This window comes from Phyllostomus discolor, chromosome 2 (assembly GCF_004126475.2).
Source record: "Phyllostomus discolor isolate MPI-MPIP mPhyDis1 chromosome 2, mPhyDis1.pri.v3, whole genome shotgun sequence".
In the NCBI taxonomy this organism is placed as follows: domain Eukaryota; kingdom Metazoa; phylum Chordata; class Mammalia; order Chiroptera; family Phyllostomidae; genus Phyllostomus; species Phyllostomus discolor.
The window spans coordinates 101,753,429-101,776,047 of NC_040904.2; the positions used below are offsets into that span (position 1 = coordinate 101,753,429).

The following is a 22,619-nucleotide window of genomic DNA, read 5'->3' on the forward strand; positions in this document are numbered from 1 at the left end:
CCTGAACATTTTCTGAGACACGGTAGGAACGAGGAGGGGGAAAGTTGACCAGTATAGGTACTAAATGCTCAGCTAGGCTCTTGCCTGCCCTTCTCCTCCCACTGCTTCCTTTTCTTTGGAATCACCAAGGTTAGCAGGCCTTGGTGCTCCATCTATAGTTGACATCTATGCAACTCAATCCTGGCTGCAATTCAGAGTCACATGGAAATCTTTTAAAACTACCAATGTCCAGTCCCCACCCCTAGAGATCCTGATTTTAATTGGTCAGGTGTGTGTTCTAAGTGTCAGTAGCTTTTGAGAGCATTCCAGGTGATTCTAATATGTTGCTAGGTCTGAGGATTATTATTGATTTGGAGTCTTCTTCGGGATTGTATAGCCCCCACCATTTTGACACTTGATATTGAACTTCAGATGGCACACATTTGAGAACAATGGGTAGAGAACCCTTCTGAGAAATTTAGAGACTCATGGATTGTGAGCCACAGGAAATATTCTTTGCTTTTGCAGCAGCTAATAACACAGCAGAGGTGAGGCAGCTAGCCCCTTTCTTCATGTTGTCTAGAATAGAATCCTTAGATTCCTTCATCACATGGCTTCAGGACTTTGTCCTCAGATCTGCTGGTTAAGAAGTTGAATCTTATCATTTTACCCAGACTTGATCTGACACTAATCAAACTCAAGAGACTCATTTGTAAAATGGAATTGTAATTATTTAATTTGTAATGAGAGAGATAATTGCCATGGCTAATGGTAATAGTGAGCTCTGTAGATGACTATTATGAGATTGCTTGGTGAATATAATCAGACCAGAAAAGAACCAAATGACATAAAAGTACACAAAGTTTCTTTATCACTCTAAGAATTGGCATAGTGCAGTGGTTAAAGCCAGTATGAATAGTGTTCAAATACCACTCTACCACTGATCAACCATTAATCTTGATTAATATCTCCTTTGTGCCTCAGTGTCCTTATCTATAAGTATGGATGATGACGATGTTAACATTTTTGTGAGGTGTAAATAAAATAGTTCATATAAAAGCACTTAGTACCTTCTTGGCACTTAGTAAAGACTCAGAAAATTATAGTTATTATCATTATTCACTTAAAATTGACCACTTTAAATTTCACCTCACCCAGTTACTACTACAATCTAACTGAGAGATGTATTATTTACCCTTATCTTATAGTCAAGGAAACCATGGTCTTTCCACTATGCAGTCTATTAAGTCGATTGTTAATCCCTTGTTAACTCACATAAGAGTACACCATTGTACTCTTCTAATCTCACCATTGGTTGATGCTGTGTAAATTTTGGAACCCTCTCAAACTTTCCTTGTCCGGTTAGTTTCCAAGCCTCTTTCTACAATGTCTCTTATACACACCCCCTCCATTTCATTCCCTTAGTACTGGCCTTGCCTCCTTGCCTTTAGCTTTTCACCCTCCAATCTGTCCTCTACATTGCTGTTTGATGCATTTTCCAAAAACAGTATTTCATCAGGTGATCCCTACTGCCTACAGGATAAAGTCCAGAAAAATGTGGATTTTCAGAGTTTTCTATCACCTGGCCCCAAATCTCTTTCTAGCCCTGTCTCTCACCATTGAAACTTTCCTCTAGCCAAATTGGCTAACTCTCTGACTTTCCTCAACTCTACTCCTTTTCTTAGCTAGCAATCCACAAAGAAGTCTTTCCTGCCTTCTTTCTACCTGTCCCAGTTATATTCCTTATCCTCTTTGTAAAGGCTTTACTAAACAATCCAATCTAAATGATACATCTCTTTTTTGAAATTCTATAACAATTAATAATTGTATATTTCACATAAATATTTTTTATATCTTGAACTGACTTAAACATTAAAGCTATTTTATTTTCTACATGTTGTTCTATTGCTTCCACAAACTGTGTAGGAATCAGAGGTAGAGAGTGAGCCTGCAAGTGGGGGTGAGATGAAAGTGGACTGGATGTAGACTTTTTGGGAAGACCCGCTCACTCTTGTTTCTGCAGGGAGCTTGTTGGGCCTGGACATTAGTTATGTTAACTAATCTCATATAAGATTGAGGTGAACCCACGAATGCTGTTTATTAACTTAGTGTGAGAAATAGAACTGTCATGTGGCCCAGAGACATAGACACCTTTTAATTTACAATGAGGAAGAGCTCCCCAAGGAACCAGAATACTCAAAATCTACATGATCATAGCATTCTCCCTCCAAATTTGAACACAAAATTGGAATAAACATGATGAGATGAATTGAATATCTAATATCTATTGGTGTCAGGCAATGACCCCATCTCACCAAAGAGGTGGCCTCTGTACAGACATTAGAGAACTCAGTGCCTCTGGACAGGCCTGAATGGACACTGCCTACCTTCACCCCAGTGACCTTCCTTTGTCAAGGCCTTTAGGACTGACCAGAACCCCCCTTCAGATGGGCCCATTCTAGTAAAGTCAAAACAGTTACTCAGTTCCTGCCAGCCTAAAAGCAATTCTTTCTTTTCCTCAGCTTCTTTCAACCTTTGTTTTCTTCCCTGTCTCACTGTGTTCTTCTTTCTGCCTCTGCCTTTTACTCTCACGTTCGTTTTTTGCTGTCTCACTCCATCTCTGGTCTGTTTTAGTTATTTTCCTAACTCTACTCTGACTCATAACATGTTGACTTGATGGTAGTGGGTAATATATTTCCTTAATTTTAAGTTTTGTGGTTCATCTCATTATGGTGTCTAAGTACTAACAACAGATTGTGAGCTCCTTGAGGGTAGGGCTGACAGGGCAATGTAGGAGGCACAACATATCTGATATATAGTACCCCACAATACTTAGCAAGTCATAAGAGCTCAATAATTATTTATTGATTCAATCTCTAACAAATTGTTGCTGTTTTCCTTAAGGCCGATGTCATTGTCAACACCGTTCCCACGGATCTTCAGCTTGGAAGAGGATCACTCTCTCAGGCTCTTTTGCAGAAAGCTGGCCCCATGCTCCAGAAAGAGCTAAATGCCACCAGACAGGAAACAACGGAGAAAGTGGGCAGCATATTCATGACAAGTGGCTGCAATCTGGACTGCAAAGCTGTGCTCCATGTTGTGGCTCCAGATTGGGATAATGGAGCTGGATCTTCTCAGCAGGTAGAAAAAGTCCTTAGCTCTCCATTTCATTTGATAATGTTGATAATCTTCTGGCATGGTATAGATCTGTGGCTCTCAACCAAAGTGAATTTATCTTGGGGTTGGGGGACATTGGGCTTGTTACAACCGCTACTGGTAGCTAATAGGTAGAGGCCAGGGATACTGCTAAATCTCCTGCAAGGCATATACCAGGCCCCACAACAAAGAATTATGTGGCTCAGGTTGAGAAACCTTAGCATTTATTTAACCCTGTTTATTGAAAGCTTTGTTACCTTCCATGAAGAGCCCATCACAACTACCACTTACTTCAGAGCAATCAACCTTTTTTTATATATATAAATATAACTTTTTGTCAGAATATACCATCCTAAGGTTTTTTTTGTTTGTTTTTTGATTTTATTTATTTATTTTTAGAGAGGGAAGGGAGGGAGGGAGAGAGAGAGACAGACAGACAGACAGACAGACATCAATGTGCGGTTGCTGGGGGTTCTAGCCTGCAACCCAGGAATGTACCCTGGCTGGGAATCGAGCAATCAACCTTTAAAAGTAGTAACAATCATAGGAATTCTCCAGCAATGGTGTCTGAAGATTATCTTAGTGTGATCAACTTTCAATATAACTAAGAGATGCAGTCAGAGCTGCAGTATAGAATGAATAAGGGTCAGTGCCCTTCTTTGATGACTTAATTTTCACCTCTACACCACCTAGTTTAACTCCCAACGTATTTTTTCAGAATAAAAAGTAATATATGTACATCGCAGAAAATACAGAAAGTACAAAAATAAAAATCATAATCCAGCCACCTAAAGATAACTTTGATGAACACTTTACTGTATTTCCTTCAATTTTATACATATTTATTTTTAGGTGAGATTTCCTTCAAACATTTATAATCTTGCTTTTTCTTTTAACATAACATGAACACTCCCCCATATTGTTTAAAAATCTTTGTAAAAATTAATTTTCACCACAATGAGATACCACTGTTTATGAAGCCATTTCCATACTGTTGGACATTTCCCCTCCTGCATGAGTTTAAGTGTCTCTGGGAATTCCTCTCCCTTCTTCTCAGCCCCCCTTTTTGATTCCCAAGCCAACAATAACAGAGAGGGCCTAGTCAGGGTTGCTGGAGCTACAGTTCTTTCTGTTTTCCACCAGCTTGAGCCCTAACTTACGTAAATGTATTTCATACATTTCAGATCATGACGAATATAATCAAGAAATGTTTGACGACTATAGAACAGCTATCTTTTTCATCAATCACATTTCCCATGATTGGAACAGGAAATTTGGGTTTTCCCAAAGATATATTTGCTGAATTAATCCTTTCAGCAGTGTTGAAATTTAGTAGCAGTGCGTGGCTGAAAACCTTACAAGAAGTTCACTTTCTGGTACATCTAGATGATGATGAAGGCCGTCAGGTATGGTTACATATCTCTTCCTGTCATTCTGACAAGAAAACCTAAGTGCAGTCTGATGTCTTTGTAGATCTATAAATAACAGCATTTTCTATTTCTTTGCTCATAAGTGTTGGTTGCTGATGGGGCTGTCACGTGGCTTAACTATGAGGTAATACTGATAACACATACAGTCTTAGACAGTTTGTCAAAAGACAAGATAATTTATAATAAATATATTCTTAGAAATGAATAAAATGTTATTGGCATAAAAGTAGGCCAGACACTTTAACAATGACTAAATGAAAGCTAAGTCATGACTTTATTTATTGAGAAGAAGTCAGATGCAAGAAACCTCAAGAATTTACTTATTTTGATAGAATATAACCAGTATATACCAGTGTATGAGGTTCTAAAGCTAGAAATATCATACCATATTTAGTAGGGGAGAAGCACGCAGTCAAAGCACACTTACCAAGTACTTACCGCTAGCACAGCCTTTGTAAAGTGCCGTTCCTTAAGAAGTGCTCCTTAGCTGGCTGGCCAAAATCTATTCTTCACCCTTGAAAAAGTCCTATTGATTTTATATAAATTGTGCTTACTCATAACAAAAATGCAAACAATAGATAAGAATACAAAAAAAGAAAGGTTCAGTTAAGTTTGAATCTTGGCTTTGCCATTTAAAGGTTGAGTGAAGTAACCTCTTTGGATCTTGGTTTTATTATGTATAAAGGACATGACAGTAATACCTCTCAGAGTCATAAGAATTAAGAGAGGATGTGTTTGAAGATTCCAGCACAAAACAAACCTCAAAACTGGTTGTAGAAGTAGTTATTATTACTTCACTGTAAGGGCAATTGGTATAACTTTCTAATATTAGCACTTAAGAAGGTATCAAATATAATTTTGTTTTCTGAGTTCTTAGTTATTCTCAGGAATTTAAGATAGAAGCGTGGTCTTCCACACTGGTATTTATTGAGAACATTCCTAGGTTGAATCACAACACATTAATTAAAAAGTCTGTGAAATAAGGAGAAAATCTATTGCAAACTATTGTTCCTATTTGATGTCTGAGGCTTAGTGTCCCAGAGAATTGGATTAATGCTCCTGAAGAACATTGTTGTGGTCAGTAACTGTGTTTCTTTCTATCTAGGCATTTTTGGATGAATTCACTAGATTGTTGAGTGGAAATCCCAACAAGGACAGGATTCTCATGACTGGAGATACCCAAGGTCTGGTGAAGTTGTCTTGCTGAGGGACTATTTCCCTTTGCTTAGTAATTCTTTCATGTTAGTTAAAGTTCAATAGGAGGCAAATTCCCATGGAGAATAAATCAGTAATGGAAAAGGTGTTAGAGCATCCCTATGTCTGGGCCCCCAAAGAATAAATCATATTGCTATGAACCAAATCAGTGGTAATGAGGTCAGAATTTCTTAAGATATGACAATAAAAGATGACTAAAGTGCACATGGCACACTTGCTTTCATACGTATTGTATTAAACCTATACCATGGCCCCATGGGCAGGTGGTTGGTTCTGTTGCCACTGTATAAATGTGGAAAGGGAGATCTGAAGAGTTTACGGGATGCGTAGAAATGACATGTTTAAGTTGTCAAGCTTGAGTGTAGCATGGACAGTGATATGCCAACATGTTAAAGGGAATTTTCTCAGAGCAGCCTTGATAGTGCCACTCCAGTGGGATGTAAAGGGGCAGGAAAAGCTCATGTCTGGTTAGTGGGCTGTTGTTCGACATTGGGCTGATGACTTAGCCACTCTAAGACCATTTCCCTTCTTGTAAAATAATAATAAAAGGATCTCCCAGAAGTACAAACTTTCAGTTATAAGATGAACAAACTCTGGAGACCTGGTGTACAGCATGGGGACTGTAGGTAATAATAATGTATCATATACTTGAAATTTGCTAAGAGAGTGGGTCTCAAGGGTTCTCATCTCACACACACACACACACACACACACACACACACACACGGCAACTATGTGAGATGACGGGTGTATTAATTAACTCAATTAACACACTCATTTCACAATGTACACCTTAAATATATGTACAATATCCTCCTTAAATATATATAGTATTATTTGTCAGTCATACATCAATGAAGCTGAAAAAAAGGATCTCCCAGAAATGTCAGCATGAAATGCGGAATGTACTTCGCACTCCCCTTCTTTCTTACTCCTGACACCACAGCAACTTGTGCAAAGATGGTCCAGTCAGATGTTTCTGCCTCATCCTACTTAACTGGGAAAATGTAGGTACTCCTACTGCCCCAAAGTGCTGTTTTCTAATTTCCCTAAAAAAGAACACCCAGCAAGTTAACAGGCTAGGAGGCATGGCAATGTTTGGATTTGTGTTGAGGGGAAAGGAAGCGCAGGACTAGGAAGAGAAAAGGGCCCCATCATGTTTTTTCCTCCTGCAGGAGCCAGCTATTCTTTCATCCATCCTCTCCCTTTGCAGGTATCTTCGGGACTGTCACTAACCCTAAGTCCACAAGGTATAAAATGAGAATTGGTGTGATTACTCTCCAGGTTGCTGTTGGAGATATCACAAAAGAAAGCACAGATGTTATTGTAAACTCAACAACAAGGACTTTTAATCTGAAATCAGGTACTTCATTTAAGTAATGTACTTGACTGTATGACTAATATCTGGAAGGGCAGTTGTGGCTAACATTGCCCTGAGTAGACAGAGAGGTGTATAGTAAATATTTAGGCCCTGGAATCAGAAAGAACTGGGTTTGAATCCCAGCTTTGTCACTTCCCATTTTGTGGCCTTGGACAAATCACTTAACCTCTCTGAGCCCGAGTCTCTCTGCCTGTCAAATGCCTATTTCCCAAAGAAGCATTAGATCGGGTATAAGTGGTATAAAGTTGGGATGTAATGAATGCATTGTACTTAGTCAGTGTCAGCTCTCATCCCCTTGTTAGCTCTGAACTATCAAAATTCCACACTTAAAATTTAATTAGCTTTAAGTTCTTCTATTTTTATTTCCCTTTCAATGTAATTCAGTTGGTATTCACTTCTCACATCCTGTAACTCTTCTCTATATTTTACTGATCCAAAATGATATTCAACCTCTTTTCCTTGATTTTCCTTAAAATATTTGACCACCCGCATTGATATAACACTTTTGAGCATGCCTTCCTCACATATGTCTATTCATCTATAACTTGTATACATATACTCATATGCTGTTATCTTTTGTACATCACAAAACATTAACTTTTAAATGAAAAGGTAAGATAAAACATAAATAGAAGTAGAAATTTAAATATTTTCTAAATTGTAAAATATTTTGGAACTTACTATGTAGAAGGGAATCTGTAGAATATCAATTCAATGTAAAAAAATATAAAGAACATTCAGATATTTAAAATGTAATAAATTGAACATAAGTATTTGTCTTTGCCTCCTCTTGCAACTTCGTTAAAGCAATAACAAAGGAATTAAAAGGATATAAACCCACAAAAAAAAAGAGGTGGAGGAAAAACAACAGTGAACAGAGACAGCAACATATTTTCAGAAGAAGGGACGCAGCCAGTTAGTGGAAAAAACTTTGTATCCGCAGGACAGAACAGCACCCCTAGAAATGCAGGAACTGGAGGCAGCAGGAAAGGGGACAAGTAAAAAGATGAAAATAGAGCTGGGTGAAATTCTTTATCAGTGACTGTGGGAGGAACTCCATCCAGCAGAGCTCCTTCTGGTCACCACGGATGAGAAATAAGTCATTCCGGACATAATCTTCTTGTTCCGGTGGAAAACAGGGTGGTGATTCCCTCCAGTGGGGAATGCCCCGAGCTGTTCAAAGGCTAAAGTCATACAAAAACAGGTATTATCTATAGATAACAATTGAAGGAACACAGAGATTTGTCATAGGTCAGGGTCTATTAGTTATGCTGATGCCGGATGGTCTTTAAGACATGTTTTAAAGAAATTTTACTCCTTATGCCTTGAACTTAAACATTCAGTTTATATTGACAGGGTTATGCTAGGCCGAGCAAGCTTCAAAGGATAAAATGTGCATTTCAGGCTTGATTCCCATGGGAACCGTTGGTGTTAGAGTTGAGTCATGTCTGCTACCTGCATTTTTACCTGGTTTTCCAGGGAGACTTATTAGCCCCTTTCAGGGCTTGCTTTCATGGGGATACAGTCTCTGAAACCACACAGAGTGGTCCCCAACAAGTAGCACATAGACCTCTTGATGCTATCCCCAATCCTGTACACCAGTAACTTCCCTTACTCTTCCCTGGCCAGAGATGGGAAGTGTATTCTTTAGAGAAACTGAACCGGAGAGATTCTTGGACTTAGCACTGGGAACAGGTGAGATGAGAGGGTGGGGAACTAGACTGAAAACGGGGTTTTAGCGAAGTCTCTGTACTGAACAGTGAGTGCACAGCCCCTTTCCCTACACAGCTCCCCCAACAGCAGATGGGCTTATGCCCTTCAGACAAGAAACAGGAAGATCCTTCTGGGAAGAACCTGATGGCCCTGAAGTCTAGTACTTACTGCCTGCTCACCTTTTGCTGAAGCCTATCCATCAGCAAGCCTCCTGTACATGGAGCTTCCAAACTCACTCTTACATATGAATGGAGTGACAAATTTGAGGAAAACCTCCACCAAAACAAACAAACTGAAAAAAAAGAGTTGTTTTTTTTTTTTGTAAAGCAACAGTTCTTAGCACATGCATAATCAAGGGGATATAGGTAAATAGGCAATAGGTAGATGATATTTAGACAGATCAATCACTGTTCATGATGATAAAATAACATTTATTCAATATTTCTGTGTGCTAGATTCTGTGCTAAGTATTTTTATCTATTATCTCTTTTAATGTTCAAACAACTCTGTAAGAAAAGTACTATGACAGTCTTTGTGTCACAGAGGAGGGACTGAGTAGTCACATACTAGCTAATAAGTGGTGGAGTCAACTCCATCCCAGTGTGTCAAAATGCAAAGTCCATGTTTTCAACCACTCAGCCCAGCTGTCACTAGACATAACCAGAGTGGTGAAGCCGCAGTCCTGAGGGGAAGATTCACTGGACTGAAACCAGCCAACTATCTGTCTAATTGTGAAGAACCAAACCAAACAGAATTAAATAACAAAATCAAAGAACTTAAGTAAAATGCTCAGTTGTATTGTAGTTTTGAGAGCCATGCTTCTCATTTGTATCAGAAATTTTATTTTTATATTTTTATTGAATTATGTAAAATAATAAGCATAGAATGAAAAAACACGTAGCTGCAAAAATATCCCAGTACACATAGAGATGATATAGCTGCAGATGCTGGAAGCTTTCAGCTATTGGGCTGTGCCATCACGCTGTGGGTCAGACTGGTTATTCATTTGCCATTAAATGAAGGTTGCTATAGAGAAGACGGGTTTTGAGAGAGATGGCATCATTGGATTATGCAAAGGGTGAGCTGAACAAAAGTCTAATGTACAAAAGCTATAACTACTTATCGAAATTTAATGGATGCTTTATATCATTAATGTCTTCTGTAGGGGTGTCAAAAGCAATTTTAGAAGGTGCTGGACCAGCTGTGGAAGATGAATGTGCTGTACTCGGTATGGTCACATGTTGCTTTTGCCTACAACCTATTGAAAGTTAGAGGGCTGAGAACACTATGAGAGGGTCCATAGGGAAGTAAGTGGTGAGCGCTTTGGAAGAAGGTCGGTCTACTGGGAGAGCAGACACTGGTGGTATATGCCATGGTGGCAGTGGGGGCGAGGTCCTTTATCCCACCATCCCACCTGTCTCTTCCTGAGAATTAAGAAGAACCCATGCCTGGAGGCTCCACCACATACTGAAGAATCCTAGGCACATGATCAAACCTCTAAGGACTTTGCTTCTCTCACCCATAAGACAGTTCTACTGATGAGGAATATGGTAATGGCTGCCCCACCTGTGGTTGTGAGGATGAGAAGGAACAATGAATGTGAAAATGAGTTTTGTAAGTTGTAAAGTGCTGTGTGAATTACCTTTTACTTTCCCCACTCTTGTTCTGCATCATATAGCACACCATGTAGCTGACTTCTCGTTATGAACGATACAGAAGTCTGTGTGTGTGTGTGAGGTGTGTTCTGACACCAACAAATTCTCCAATTCTGACACTATCTACCTGGAGTTAGCGGCAGATCCCACAAGTTAACGGTCTTAGTGCCACAAGATTGCCCTCGCTTCAACGCTAGTTTTCAACTCCAGGGGCCACCTGTACTTCTGACTGGCTGGCAATAAATTCAGAGGTTTCCAATAACCCCTTCTCAGGTTCAACTATTCACTAGAACAACTCACAGAACTCAGTGAAAACACTTTTCTTACATTTACCCGTACATTATACAGGGTACAACTCAGAGACAGCCAAATGAAAAAAATGTGTCAAATGACAAAACTAAAGCAATCTAGTGATGGGTTTGTAGTCCTTTATTTAAGGGAAAACAAGCCATGGATGGGCTAGTACAGTGCCTCTCAAGCAGTGGAGCAAGCACTGTTTCTGAGGGATTGTGGGCAAGAGTGAGTTTTATGGAGAGTTAGAACTGTAACTGTGGAAACAGTGTGTGATTGGTTGCAGTTGCATATCTGACCTTAGGTAGAAAGATCAAGGAACAAGGAAATAAGTATACAGCCCAGAGTTGGCTTGGTATTCAGGGAGTAGCTAACTGTATACACTGCCTTTGGAAGAGCTCCCAAATTTTCAACAATGTAGAATCTGGATTGTGAAGAAAATGAGCCTGTCACAATGAGTGAAACCAGCTAGATCGAGGGGAGCTGGACTTGGTTAGGAATCTCCACAGTTTTTTCTGATGTCAGCTATTTTCATTTCTCAGTGATCAGTGTTGCTTCCCGTAAGTGATGTGCTGGGTGTGTTTTCTTTTCTTCCTCTTTTTCTTTCAGCAACACAGCCTCACAGAGATTTTATAGTTACACAAGGTGGACACTTAATGTGCAAGAGAATAATTCATGTTCTTGGGGAAAATGATGTCAGGAAAACAGTTTCCAGTGTTCTAGAAGAGTGTGAACGGAGGAAGTACAAATCTGTTTCCCTTCCTGCCATCGGAACAGGTTTGCAGCCCCTCATCACGTAAAGATTCTAAATAATCCAAATTCATTTAGACAATCTCACTTTTAATGAACTCTGTGCTGAGTCCAGAAAGTGGTGGTGAGGTAAATCAGGGAGTGGGCAAACTTTCCGACCCTCTCAGGGCCATCCATGGGGCCTGTGCCTCTTTCATCCATCTTTTCCTTTATTTTAGGTTCCTAAGTATCTTTCCATGTTTGGCCCTTAACTTCATGCTTTTCTCACTGTTCATTTTTTTTTCCTCTTTGGGGGATTCATTTGTTCTCATTATAACAGTTACCATTTCTGCACTGATGCCCAGCTCAGCACTTCTAGCCTTTTCCAGGATCTCCTCTGGGAGATTTCTTTGTCACCAAAAACCTAATTATATCACAATCCAAACACATCATTATCCCTTGAGTTGCCTTGGTTTTTAGTTTCCTCCTTCAGTGGTGCCCCGACGCTCCTAGCTATCCTGCCCCCCTTGTTTCTTTGTGTCCCAGACCTCCAGAGTCAGCAGGTCCTATTAAACCTTCATCCGGGGAGTTGTTCAGTTTCAGCCTCTTTTAGTTTGCAAACCCTTAAGACCTCTCCCATCTGGTTTACTGCAGTGTCTCCCAACTGGCTCCTCATTTGTACATTCATTAGATTGAAAGGTGGTAACCCAGCCCTGCGCAAGGCACTGGGGATAAAATCATGAGTAAGATGCAGCCACTCTCGTTAGCCAACAAGCTCAGGTTCATGCTGTTCACAGTTTCTAGGAACACTTTCCTCATCATCTCCATCATATCATACAATCATTTACTCTTAGTTGAAGATGATGTTAATAACCCACTCCCTGATTCATTCATAACCAATTGCACAGGCTTTTTAAAAAGCCCATAGAAGGGCCTTAGTAATGCCTTTGCATGGTTGAGTGATTTAGTAAAACTTTTTTAGTAAAAATGACATGGTTTAACTACTGTGGGTTAAACCATTGTTACTTCCTACTTTGACTTCTCAGTTCCCTGGCACTGGGCGTTGGAGTGGCTGCAAGCACTTTTGGAATACAGCTAAAACAAGTTGACTTAGAAATATGCTTTTCAGCATTTAAAAATGTATACTTCATTGTGATTTCTCTTTTTTACTCTAAACATTCCCTTTTATCATAATTTTATATTTTTAATTTTATAATATTTTTCTGAGATGTATAAATTTCAAACCCTACAAAAATCTGGCCCCAGCCTTGACTGTTACTTTCCCCAGTTTGTAGATAAGAGCTTGAGGCATTAAAGCACGGGGTCAAACAGCTAGTAAGCAGCATAACAAGGTTTAAACCCAGGTAGCCAGGCCTGTACATTGCAACTATTACTTTCCTTTTTACACTGTGTTTTATTTTTACCATTATGCTCTTAATTATATTCTTAGTTATCCTATTCTTATCTCTATTATCTATTACTTTCTATAATCACCCCAATTTTGTAGCTGAGTAACCTGAAGTTTAGAGGTGTTGTGGGCTGAGCTGTGTCCCCCAAAATTCCTATGTTGATGCGTTAACTTCTAGAACTTCAGAATGTGTCTATATTTGGAGATACAGCCTTTGAAGAAGCAAGTAAGTTAAAATGAGGTTCTTAGAGTCGTCCCTACTCCAACATAACTAGTGCTTTGTCAGGAGAGGAGATTAGGACACTGACAGATGTAGAGGGAAGGCTGGGTGAAGATACAGAGAAGACCGCCATCTGGTAGAAGAGAGGCCTCAAAAGAAACTAATCTTTCCAACACCTTGATCTCAGACTTTTAGCCTCCAAAATTTTAAGAAAATGAATTTCTGTCACTTAAGCCACCAGTCCATGGCCCTTTGTTCTGGCAGACCTAGGAAACTAATATAAGAGAGATCAAAGGGCTTATCTAAGATCACACAGCTAATCAATGGAGAGCCAGGACAAAAACCCAGATCTGCATCCAGATCTTGTTCCTTTCTTGAACTTCCAATGCCCTTCAGCTAAAGACCAGTAGGAACACACACTGTGGGGATTCTGCAGCATCTTAGCAAGAGGTTGTTAGAAAGGACTTACTAAGAGATTTGTGCTAGTGTTAGGTGATTTTATGGTAGTCACAAGTAAATTGGGCTTAGCTCTGGATTGGATATTTTCAGGAAGCAGATATAATTCTATGATTGGGTATCTTATTTAGAAGAAGAAAAGAATGTAGCTAAAGCGGTGATTGGTAATGAAGCCACAACTGCTCATACTAGTCAAGATTGGGGATGCTTAGCCATTATGTGCTATGGGGAGTGTTCATATTTTTGTCTGTGGTCAGACATGATTATGCAGTGGTCTAGTTTTGGCTTAATTCATCACAGTTGCAGAGTAGTTACATTTGATGACATTCTGTGAAATTGTTTGTATTCAGCTGCAGAATTCCAAGATCCAGCTGTGAGTGCCAGGGCAGTTCCTGGCTTTCAGGTGCTGCTTTCCTTTCTCAGCACCAAGAACTGCATCTGCCAAGTCTGGTCACATGACCAACACCAGCTGAAACTTTTTTTGTCACTTAAAAAAATTGTTTTTCAGGAAATGCTGGGAAAAACCCAACCAGGGTTGCCGATGACATGATCGATGCTATTGTAGACTTTACACGGAAACATTCTACCCCATCATTAAAAAAAGTTAAAGTTGTTGTCTTTCTAACTGAGCTGCTAAATGTATTCTATGGCAACATGAAGAAAAGAGAAATAACCACATCACCCACCTTTCAGTCCACATCCCCCAAGGCTGCATGTAAGATATTCTTTTAAAAATCATGTGGTTACCTCTGATATTACTTAGAAAATGTGTAGATGTGAATGCTCACTGTTTCTATCAGTTTCAGGACTTCACAGACAGCATCCTATAATACATGGGCAAAGCACAAGCACTGTGGAAGAAAATCTCCTGTCCACTGATTGTTCTTCTGAGGGACAAAATCATGCCTGGGAAGCAGGAGTAACTAATGAACAGGAAGAGGAGAGCAATGGTGAGAAAGCAGAAAGAGTAATAGAGTTTGAAAACCCAAGCCAATGATCCATGTTTTCCCCCTTATTGATTGGTATTGACACTTGGTGCCTGTTACAGCTATGAACTAACTAGTCAATGCTGGTTTATTGACCCTCCATCTCTGACTAGACAAGTTAGTCAGAAAACAGAAACAGATGCAAGGAAAGAGTGCCCAGGGTCATCTGGTTGTGTTACATGGTGAGCAGACAGATTCCTGGTGTGAAAGTGTCTGTACTGACCCACTCCTCCCATCTAGCTTTCTCCCATGTTATGGCTCATGTACTGCTGTTAAAGTAACTTGAAGTACAGCTTCCTCTTCACTATTTTTACTCATTTCGAGCACTTACTGGAAAGCACTATGGGTTTTACTGGTAATGAGACCTACCCGTCATGAGCTGCCTTCCTAAACTGAAAATTGTTGTCTGCCAGCAGGAATTTCATTTCTCCTCACACTTAATTCCTGACAACTCTTCTCCTCAATGTGCTGCAACACACAGTACACGTAAGAGCTCCATGTGCACACACACAATAAATAAAAATAATAGTTGGATCTGTTAAGGCTCTCCCAGTAGCAAGTAATAGAAAATCCAATTTAAACTACCTTAAGCATAAAAAAAAGAATTCATTGACTCATATGTCTATAAAGTCCAGACATACTTAGCTTTATGTGCAGTTTGATCCAGGGGCTCAGATGATATCATCTGGATTCTGGCTTTCTTCATCTCTCATTCTCTTCTCAGCTGTGCTGCCTTTATCATAAAGCGTCATACAGTGAGAGATGGTTGCTTGCAGGCTCAGGTCCATAACCTTGTATGCTCAGTTCCAACAGAACAGAGAGTACCCAGGAGCAATATAGCCTATCAGGAGTGTGATGCCTGGGAAGCACCAGTATAAGGCCTGAGCTTCCTTCTGATTGGACCAGCTCAGGTCATCTTTTACATTATTTGGCCAAGCCAGAGACACATGCTCCGCACTTGAACTGGAGAGGATCACAATCTGAAGCAATGGGAGTGTCCTCCAAAAGAAATTCAGGATGCTTTTACTAGAAAAAAGGAAAGAGGATGCCAGACAGATAAAAATAATACACATCTACTATAGTATCTGGGGATATATAAATGAACATTTTTTACCTCGGCCTTTGTAGAGGAAAATGTTTATTTAAATATAAGAGCTGTAAGTCATTGTTAGTAAAGTAAAAAATAAAGTTAAACTTGTTCACCCAGAATTTAAGTTGACTTATGAAATTTATGTAATAAAACAGAAACTTTGGAGAAGGAAACAAAAAGTGACTAAAATACGCAGGCAAGTGACCATATGGTACTCAAGGCAAAAACAAACGATAACAAAGCTGTCTCACATAATCTTTGTTGTTAGCTGACAGGGATAATACAGATAAAATGTTAGGTAAAAAGGAGCTCTGTTGGCAAAGATGAACTTAAGTTTTAGTGCAAATTTATCATATGGACTTTTTTGAAAGAAAACTTAAAGAGGATAGCTTTGAGTTTCATTTGAGCAGATGATACACAACTACTTTTCCAATGTATGTTAAAGCTATTTGTTGGTTCAGAGGGCACTTACTGAGCACCCACTGGATATCAGACACTAGAGATATATATTTGGGAGGCAGGTAAGAAGGTGGGAGTTGAGTGTGGGTTGGATTATCCGTGGGGAGTACGAAGGGGGAAGAGAGAGAAGACTAAAGGCAGAGTCAGGATTCTCGGTGTCTAATCCCACCTCTGCACATGAAGAGGAGACTGAGGCAGAGCACGCAAGGAGAGGTGTAGGAGGGCATTTATCTTCAACACCAGGAATGGGAATGAGAGGGACATTTATCTTTTAGAAAATATTTATAGGAAAAGGGATCAAGAAAGTGCCAAGTAAACTTTTAAAGAAAATTGGCTATTATGTTATCTTTTGTGAAGCACTGGGCTGCACAATAGAACACAATTCTGTTCCTTACTTTGATGGTAGCTGCCCATGTAATATTAAATGCTTGAGTATTCATTTGGCTCTCCTGGGACACAACTTTATTATCCTTAAATTGTTTATCCAGGGACACCTTTTGTCCACAGGTAGAGCAGGGTTTGGTAAGGCTTAAGGGTGTGATTTAAAAGTTGTTTCTGTTCAGAAAATACCCTTGGCTTTACCCTTCACTCTCCTTTTAAGTACACAGGCCTCTGGGATGTAGAAAAGGTCAAGCCTAATCATTTTTTTAAAGAATAATAACCACGTTTTCATAAGGGACTTGTCATTTCTTAAAGTGCTTTAATGCCTTTTACTATATTTTAAACTTGTAACAATCCCATGAAGTGATGAAGAGAGAAGATCTTACAATTTCCAGTTTACAGATGAGAAAGTGAAGACTCATACAGCTGTCACAGGTTGAGGCTTATCAGGTCTTCTGACTCCAAGTGCTGGTAGTTTTCTGCTCTGTAACCTTTTGTCATGAAAGGAAGAGAGGGCCCAAAGAAACAAACACTTCACTTTCCAGTCTTGCCTACTGCATTCAGAAAAAGAGCAAGTCCAAGAGGACTTGACCACCTAGGACTAGAAGTGATTAAGCTAAAAGATCTGGAAGCGGTGGACAGTGGGGAAAAGAAAATAATTTGATTTGCAGAAACTACACACCCTACCATGGGAAATTCTCCAGAAAAATTCTTTGTAAGTAGAATTTGAAAAGACCTTCCAAATTAGAGTTAGATGCTTCCCTTTGTCACTAGAATTCCTTTCCCTGAGTGGACTTGCTAAACACGAAGGGAGTGCCCTGAATCCCTCTCCCAGGCCCGGTGTATCCTTCGCAGAAAATGGGCAAATTGTGGCTTGTTTGTAAGGAGAAATCTTTTGGTTTTTTTTTACACTCTCTACTGATACAATCTGTCCATATTTCTACTAGTAATGCCATCTCAGGAAACTGATGTGCAGACTCAGTGTTTGAAGTTTCTGGAAGGCGTTGGAAAGAAAAAAACTTGGACCATCACTGCTTTATATGAAAACATTGAGTTAGCACTTCCATTACTTTCTTTATATAGTGTTTACTTAGCATGGAAGATGGGATACAGAACAAGGTGCTTTAAATATCTTTAGCAGGGTAATCATGTTATAAAAGAAAAATAATAAAGAACCACACTAAAACCGATAAAAGTGAAAACATCAATTAATTAGCTTTCATGTTTGCATATCAGTTTCTTATAAAATTAATTCCATAGAACTTTTTGGAAACATTATAATTTCAAGCTATAGTAAATATAAGTTTATCTAAATATTTTAGCTAAACCATTAATTAACCTATATCACATTAGTGTTGGAACTGTTCAGTTTATCTGTGTTTCAAGTTCAGGATAGTAAAATCCTTAGTTAAGTACACAGATTTAAGGAAGCTCCTTCCCCACCCCCAAAGACCAGGATTAGATGAATGGGAAAAAGAGAAAAAAAAAGCCTTGATTTTCAGAGATTGCTGGTAATGGATGTCATGTTTTCACTAAATGCTCACTTCCCAGATGATATTCCTGAGTCCTGGACTGACACGAATCAGCAGCTGTTTTGTGTGATCCAGTTACAGCCCGGACAGTCAGAATATGACGCTGTGAAGGAGAGGTTCTCTCAGACTTGTCCTTCCTACACAATAGAGAAGGTAACATTACATTTTAAAAACTACTTCTTTTAAATATTGAAGAACTAACGTGAAAGCTATCTTTATACAACACTCTTTCTTCTTTTATACCTTACTGTATTTATTTTAATTAGACTAACTGCATTTCCATAGACTTCAAATCTCATGATTTCAAATCAAATCTTATTTGCAATAATGAAGGAGACTCCCCAAAGTCACATGTATGTGTTTGGATACTTACAATTCATAAACCCACTGAAACTGATGAAAAAGAAGAAATGTATTGAAACTTAATGGAAAGTTCAGGAGTAGGATGGTGTTTGGAGCAGTTCAATCCAATGGCTTGACAATGCCATAGATCCAGATTCTCTGGATTTGCTGTTCACAGTCTCAGCTTCATTTGAAGGCAGGACTGTCTTGTGATTATAGGATGGCTGCCAGTGGCAATCAGAGAATCTCAGCCTTCCCTGCCTCCACATTCTGCAGAATTAATAGATAAGAGTCCCAGGCTTTGTGTTGAGTGGGCTATTCCAACCAGTCTGTGTCGGGGGAGTGCCATATGCTGATTGGCTTGGACCTGGGCTATTGGATCTCATCACAAAATTTGTTTAACCCAGTTAGGCTCCATCCTAGAACCATAAGGACAGCCAACTCCACCCAAACCAGAAGTTGCTCCACAATTCAGATGAAGTGGAATGCATGTTCAGAGATTTCACACTGTCCATGCACTATGCTGCATAAAAATATCAGCCAGTAAAGTATAGCAGTTTGTTAGAAAGTCCTTATCATACCATAGATATCAGAGCAGGGGGTGGCATTCTAGTAATTTAAAATCTAGCTGATGCTTCCTTAAATCTGTGTACTTAACTATATTAGAGCACTTTTGAAATCATGCTTTGGTAACCTTTCACACGCCTGACTCCCCGATTTGACAGTGGACTTCCTCTTTTTTTTTTTTTATCTTCACCAGAAGACATTTTTAAATTGCTTTTAGATAGAGAGGAAAGGAGAGAGACAGATGGGTGGGGTAGGAGAGAGAGATCAATGTGAGAAAGAAACTTGATTAGTTGCCTTCTCATAAGCATCCTGACCAGGAATTGAACCCAGAACCTTTTGGTCTATGAGCCAATGCTCCAACTGAGCCACACTGGCCAGGGTAACAGTGTACTTCTTTTTTTTTTCTTTTTTTTATATATATATATATAAATATATATATATTTTTTATTGATTATGCTATTACAGTTGTCCCATTTCCCCCCTTCTCTCCCCTCCACCCTGTACCCCCCTCCCACCCACATTTCCCCCTTTAGTTCATGTCCATGTGTCATACTTATGAGTTCTTTAGCTTCTACATTTCCCGTACTATTCTTGCCCTCCCCCTATCTATTTTCAACTTACATTCTATGCTACTTATTCTCTATACCTTTTCCCCCTCTCTCCTCCTCCCACCCCCCTGCTGCTAACCCTCCATGTGCCCTCCATTTCTGTGGTTCTGTTCCTGTTCTAATTGTTTACTTAGTTGCTTTGGTTTTGCTTTAGGTGTGGTTGTTAATATTTGTGAGTTTGCTGTCCTTTTACTATACATGTCTTTCCTTTATCTTCTTTTCTTAGATAAGTCCCTTTAGCATTTCATAAAATAAGGACTTGGTGATGATGAACTCCTTTAACTTGACCTTATCTGAGAAGCACTTTATCTGCCCTTCCATTCTAAATGAGAGCTGTGCTGGATAGAGCAATCTGGGATGTAGGTCCTTGTCTTCCATGACTTGGAATATTTCTTTCCAGCGCCTTCTTGCCTGTAAGGTCTCTTTGGAGAAATCAGCTGACAGTCTAATGGGAACTCCTTTGTAGGTGACTGTCCCCTTACCTCTTGCTGCTTCTAGGGTTCTCTCCTTCGTTTTTACCTTGGCTAATGTAATTATGATGTGCCTTGGTGTGTTTCTTCTTGGGTCCAACTTCTTTGGGGCTCTCTGAGCTTCTTGGATTTCTTGGAAGACTGTTCCCTTTGCCAGATTGGGGAAGTTCTCCTTTATTATTTGTTCAAATACGTGCTCAATCTGTTGCTTTTCCCCTTCCGATTCTGGTACCCCTATAATTCGGATATTGGAACGTTTAAAGGTGTCTTGGATGCTCTTAATCTTTTCCTCAATTTTTTGAATTCTTATTTCATCATGCTTTCCTGCTGGGTTGATTCTATCTTCCTTCTGGTCCACTGTATTGTTTTGAGACTCATAATCCTTCCTTTCACTATTGGCTCTCCTCCGCATGTCTTCCTGCATCTGTTTTATGGTAATCTGCATTCTTTCATCTAAATTTCGTCCAAAATCAACCAGTTCTGTGAGCTTTCTGATCACCAGTGTTTTGAACTGCGCATCTGATAGATTGGCTAATTCTTGGTCGCTCAAAAGGATGAGTCCCGGAGGACTGATCTGCTCTGTTGAAAACATTTTTTTTTTCCCCCTGCCTCTCCTTTTTTTTTTCCCGGTCTGGTTGCTCTGGTTACGGTGGGAGGCAGAGCCTTAGGTGTTCACCGGGGCTGGGCGCCCCAGTCGCTAGATTATGACGTTATATGTGGGGGCAGGAGCGGGAGCGGGGCGGGAGAAAACAATGGCGGTAGTTCCGTTCCCCTGGACTCAGATCCTTGTCTGGGCTTCCGGGCTGCAAGTTCTGCCCTGGTCCACAATCGCTGCCCCTCTGGGTCTGCCAGCTGCAGCTTGCGTACTCAGGGATCACCGCTGCCTTCTTGCGCGCCGATTTCGCGCCAAACCTTCCTTGACCTCCGCGTGCGAGCCAGCCCTGCGCCCGCCCGGCTGGTGTTCTCCTACCAGTCCGGATGAATTCGTCTACTTCAACTTCTTGGCTGCCCGACTTCCATTCAGATAAATCCTGTGCCGGATCTGGGTGTTATTCTGATAGTAAATTATTGTTGTAAATTATTGGTTTTCTAATCTTGGTTGTAGGAGGAAATACGGTGCGTCCACCTATTCCTCCATCTTGCTGGAAGTCCCAACAGTGTACTTCTTAAAGTAGGAATCACCTCCTACTCATTTCTACATTCCCAGAACTTAGCATGTTGTAGGATACAATACCTATTGAAGGATGGAATAAAATTCCCTAGAAAGGAGAATCAGAAAAGAGATTCTGTGTAAAGCATAAGATTTAAAGGAGGAGTTTCATCATTATATTTAAAGCTGTTGAGAGTACTGGAACCTTGTTTCAGTTGTGTTTACTAGACATCTGCAACATTCTTGGTTCTTGTCCTATCATACCCATTTAGAAAAACCCCAATCTTGGATTAAGTCTATAACCTACCTTCTCTCCTGTGACTGCTAGATAAAATCATTACTAATTCATGGTCTCCAACTCAGCTGGACCCTCCAGGTAGCTGGAATCCTTCCTGGCTTCCTCCAGTTACCTCCTTCATGCATTCCCTACTCCAAACCTTCACCACTTTCCTTGAGGTCTCCATCACTCTCAGCAAAACAACTTTCCCTCCTACTTTTATCACTTGACTTCTCCTCACTACTCTCTTCAGCTATCTATTTCCTTCTTCTTCAGCCTCTCTTCTGCCTTTTTTCTAGAACATTATTTGCTCAGATCTCCTCTCTTTCTAGACGTAGATTATTTGGATTTCTTTCTGATGCTTTCCTACTCCCTGTATGTTCTCCTAACCCATCCGTTATCACTATGAGGGGTAGTAATTTGTTTTCTTGTCTTTCTCCCCCACTAAATTGAAAGTGTCTTGAGGGAAGAGACCCAACACAGTGCTTGATTCATACTAGGTGTTTAATAGGTGATTAGTGAATGTATGTTAAATTCATTTTCTAAAGAATGATTTTCTGAAAAAAGCTAAAGAAGGACAAAGTTTCGAGGAGGGGATGATTTATGTTTTGAAGTGCTATTGAGGTTTATGGAACTAGTCATTAAATTATGTAGTTATGAGGTGATTTGTGACCATAAGTGGAGAAATGCAGAAAGAACTATGATTGGGAGACCAGAAGGAGTTAAGGAAATAATTATTAAATGATTATAATTGTTTTAGTAGGAATTTAAATGTCATTAAATTTCCAGGAATTCCAGGGAATATATATAGGTAAACATTTTTATATAAATTATAAGCTCTTCTATGTAAAATAGATAATAATAATCACTTACAATATACAGATAGCTTATCCTTTTTCTGAAGGCAGAGAGTTACGGTTAAATAAAACTTTTAACTTCTACAGCTGAAAATTTTTTTAAAAGAAAGAATTTATTAGGCCACGGCTAGCAAAATAAAAAGACCAGGACCTGGGGCATGAAGTCTAAACCTCCAGCAGCAGGGCCAGGTGGAAAAGGCAAAATGTCTCCTGTCCTGGAGTTGGCCAGCATGTTTGCACATCAAGTAGGGGGAGGAAGAGGTAAGT

The 22,619-nt window shown here is 39.7% G+C and overlaps 1 protein-coding gene across 4 annotated transcripts in view; it reads left to right on the forward strand.

Annotated features, from left to right (window-relative positions):
* The window catches only part of PARP15 (poly(ADP-ribose) polymerase family member 15), a 30,617-nt gene that overhangs the window by 5,293 nt on the left and 2,705 nt on the right, over positions 1 to 22,619 (forward strand). Inside the window, exons 3-11 of one of the 4 annotated variants that reach the window (XM_036018184.1) lie at positions 2,884 to 3,120; positions 4,320 to 4,541; positions 5,671 to 5,749; positions 6,994 to 7,143; positions 10,040 to 10,102; positions 11,430 to 11,597; positions 14,142 to 14,348; positions 14,434 to 14,583; positions 18,101 to 18,234. In XM_036018184.1, coding sequence (XP_035874077.1) covers positions 2,884 to 3,120; positions 4,320 to 4,541; positions 5,671 to 5,749; positions 6,994 to 7,143; positions 10,040 to 10,102; positions 11,430 to 11,597; positions 14,142 to 14,348; positions 14,434 to 14,583; positions 18,101 to 18,234 — 1,410 coding nt within the window. The remainder of the gene's footprint in view (positions 1 to 2,883; positions 3,121 to 4,319; positions 4,542 to 5,670; positions 5,750 to 6,993; positions 7,144 to 10,039; positions 10,103 to 11,429; positions 11,598 to 14,141; positions 14,349 to 14,433; positions 14,584 to 18,100; positions 18,235 to 22,619) is intronic. The other 3 variants (XM_036018186.1, XM_036018185.1, XM_036018187.1) reach the window with 3 other exon arrangements.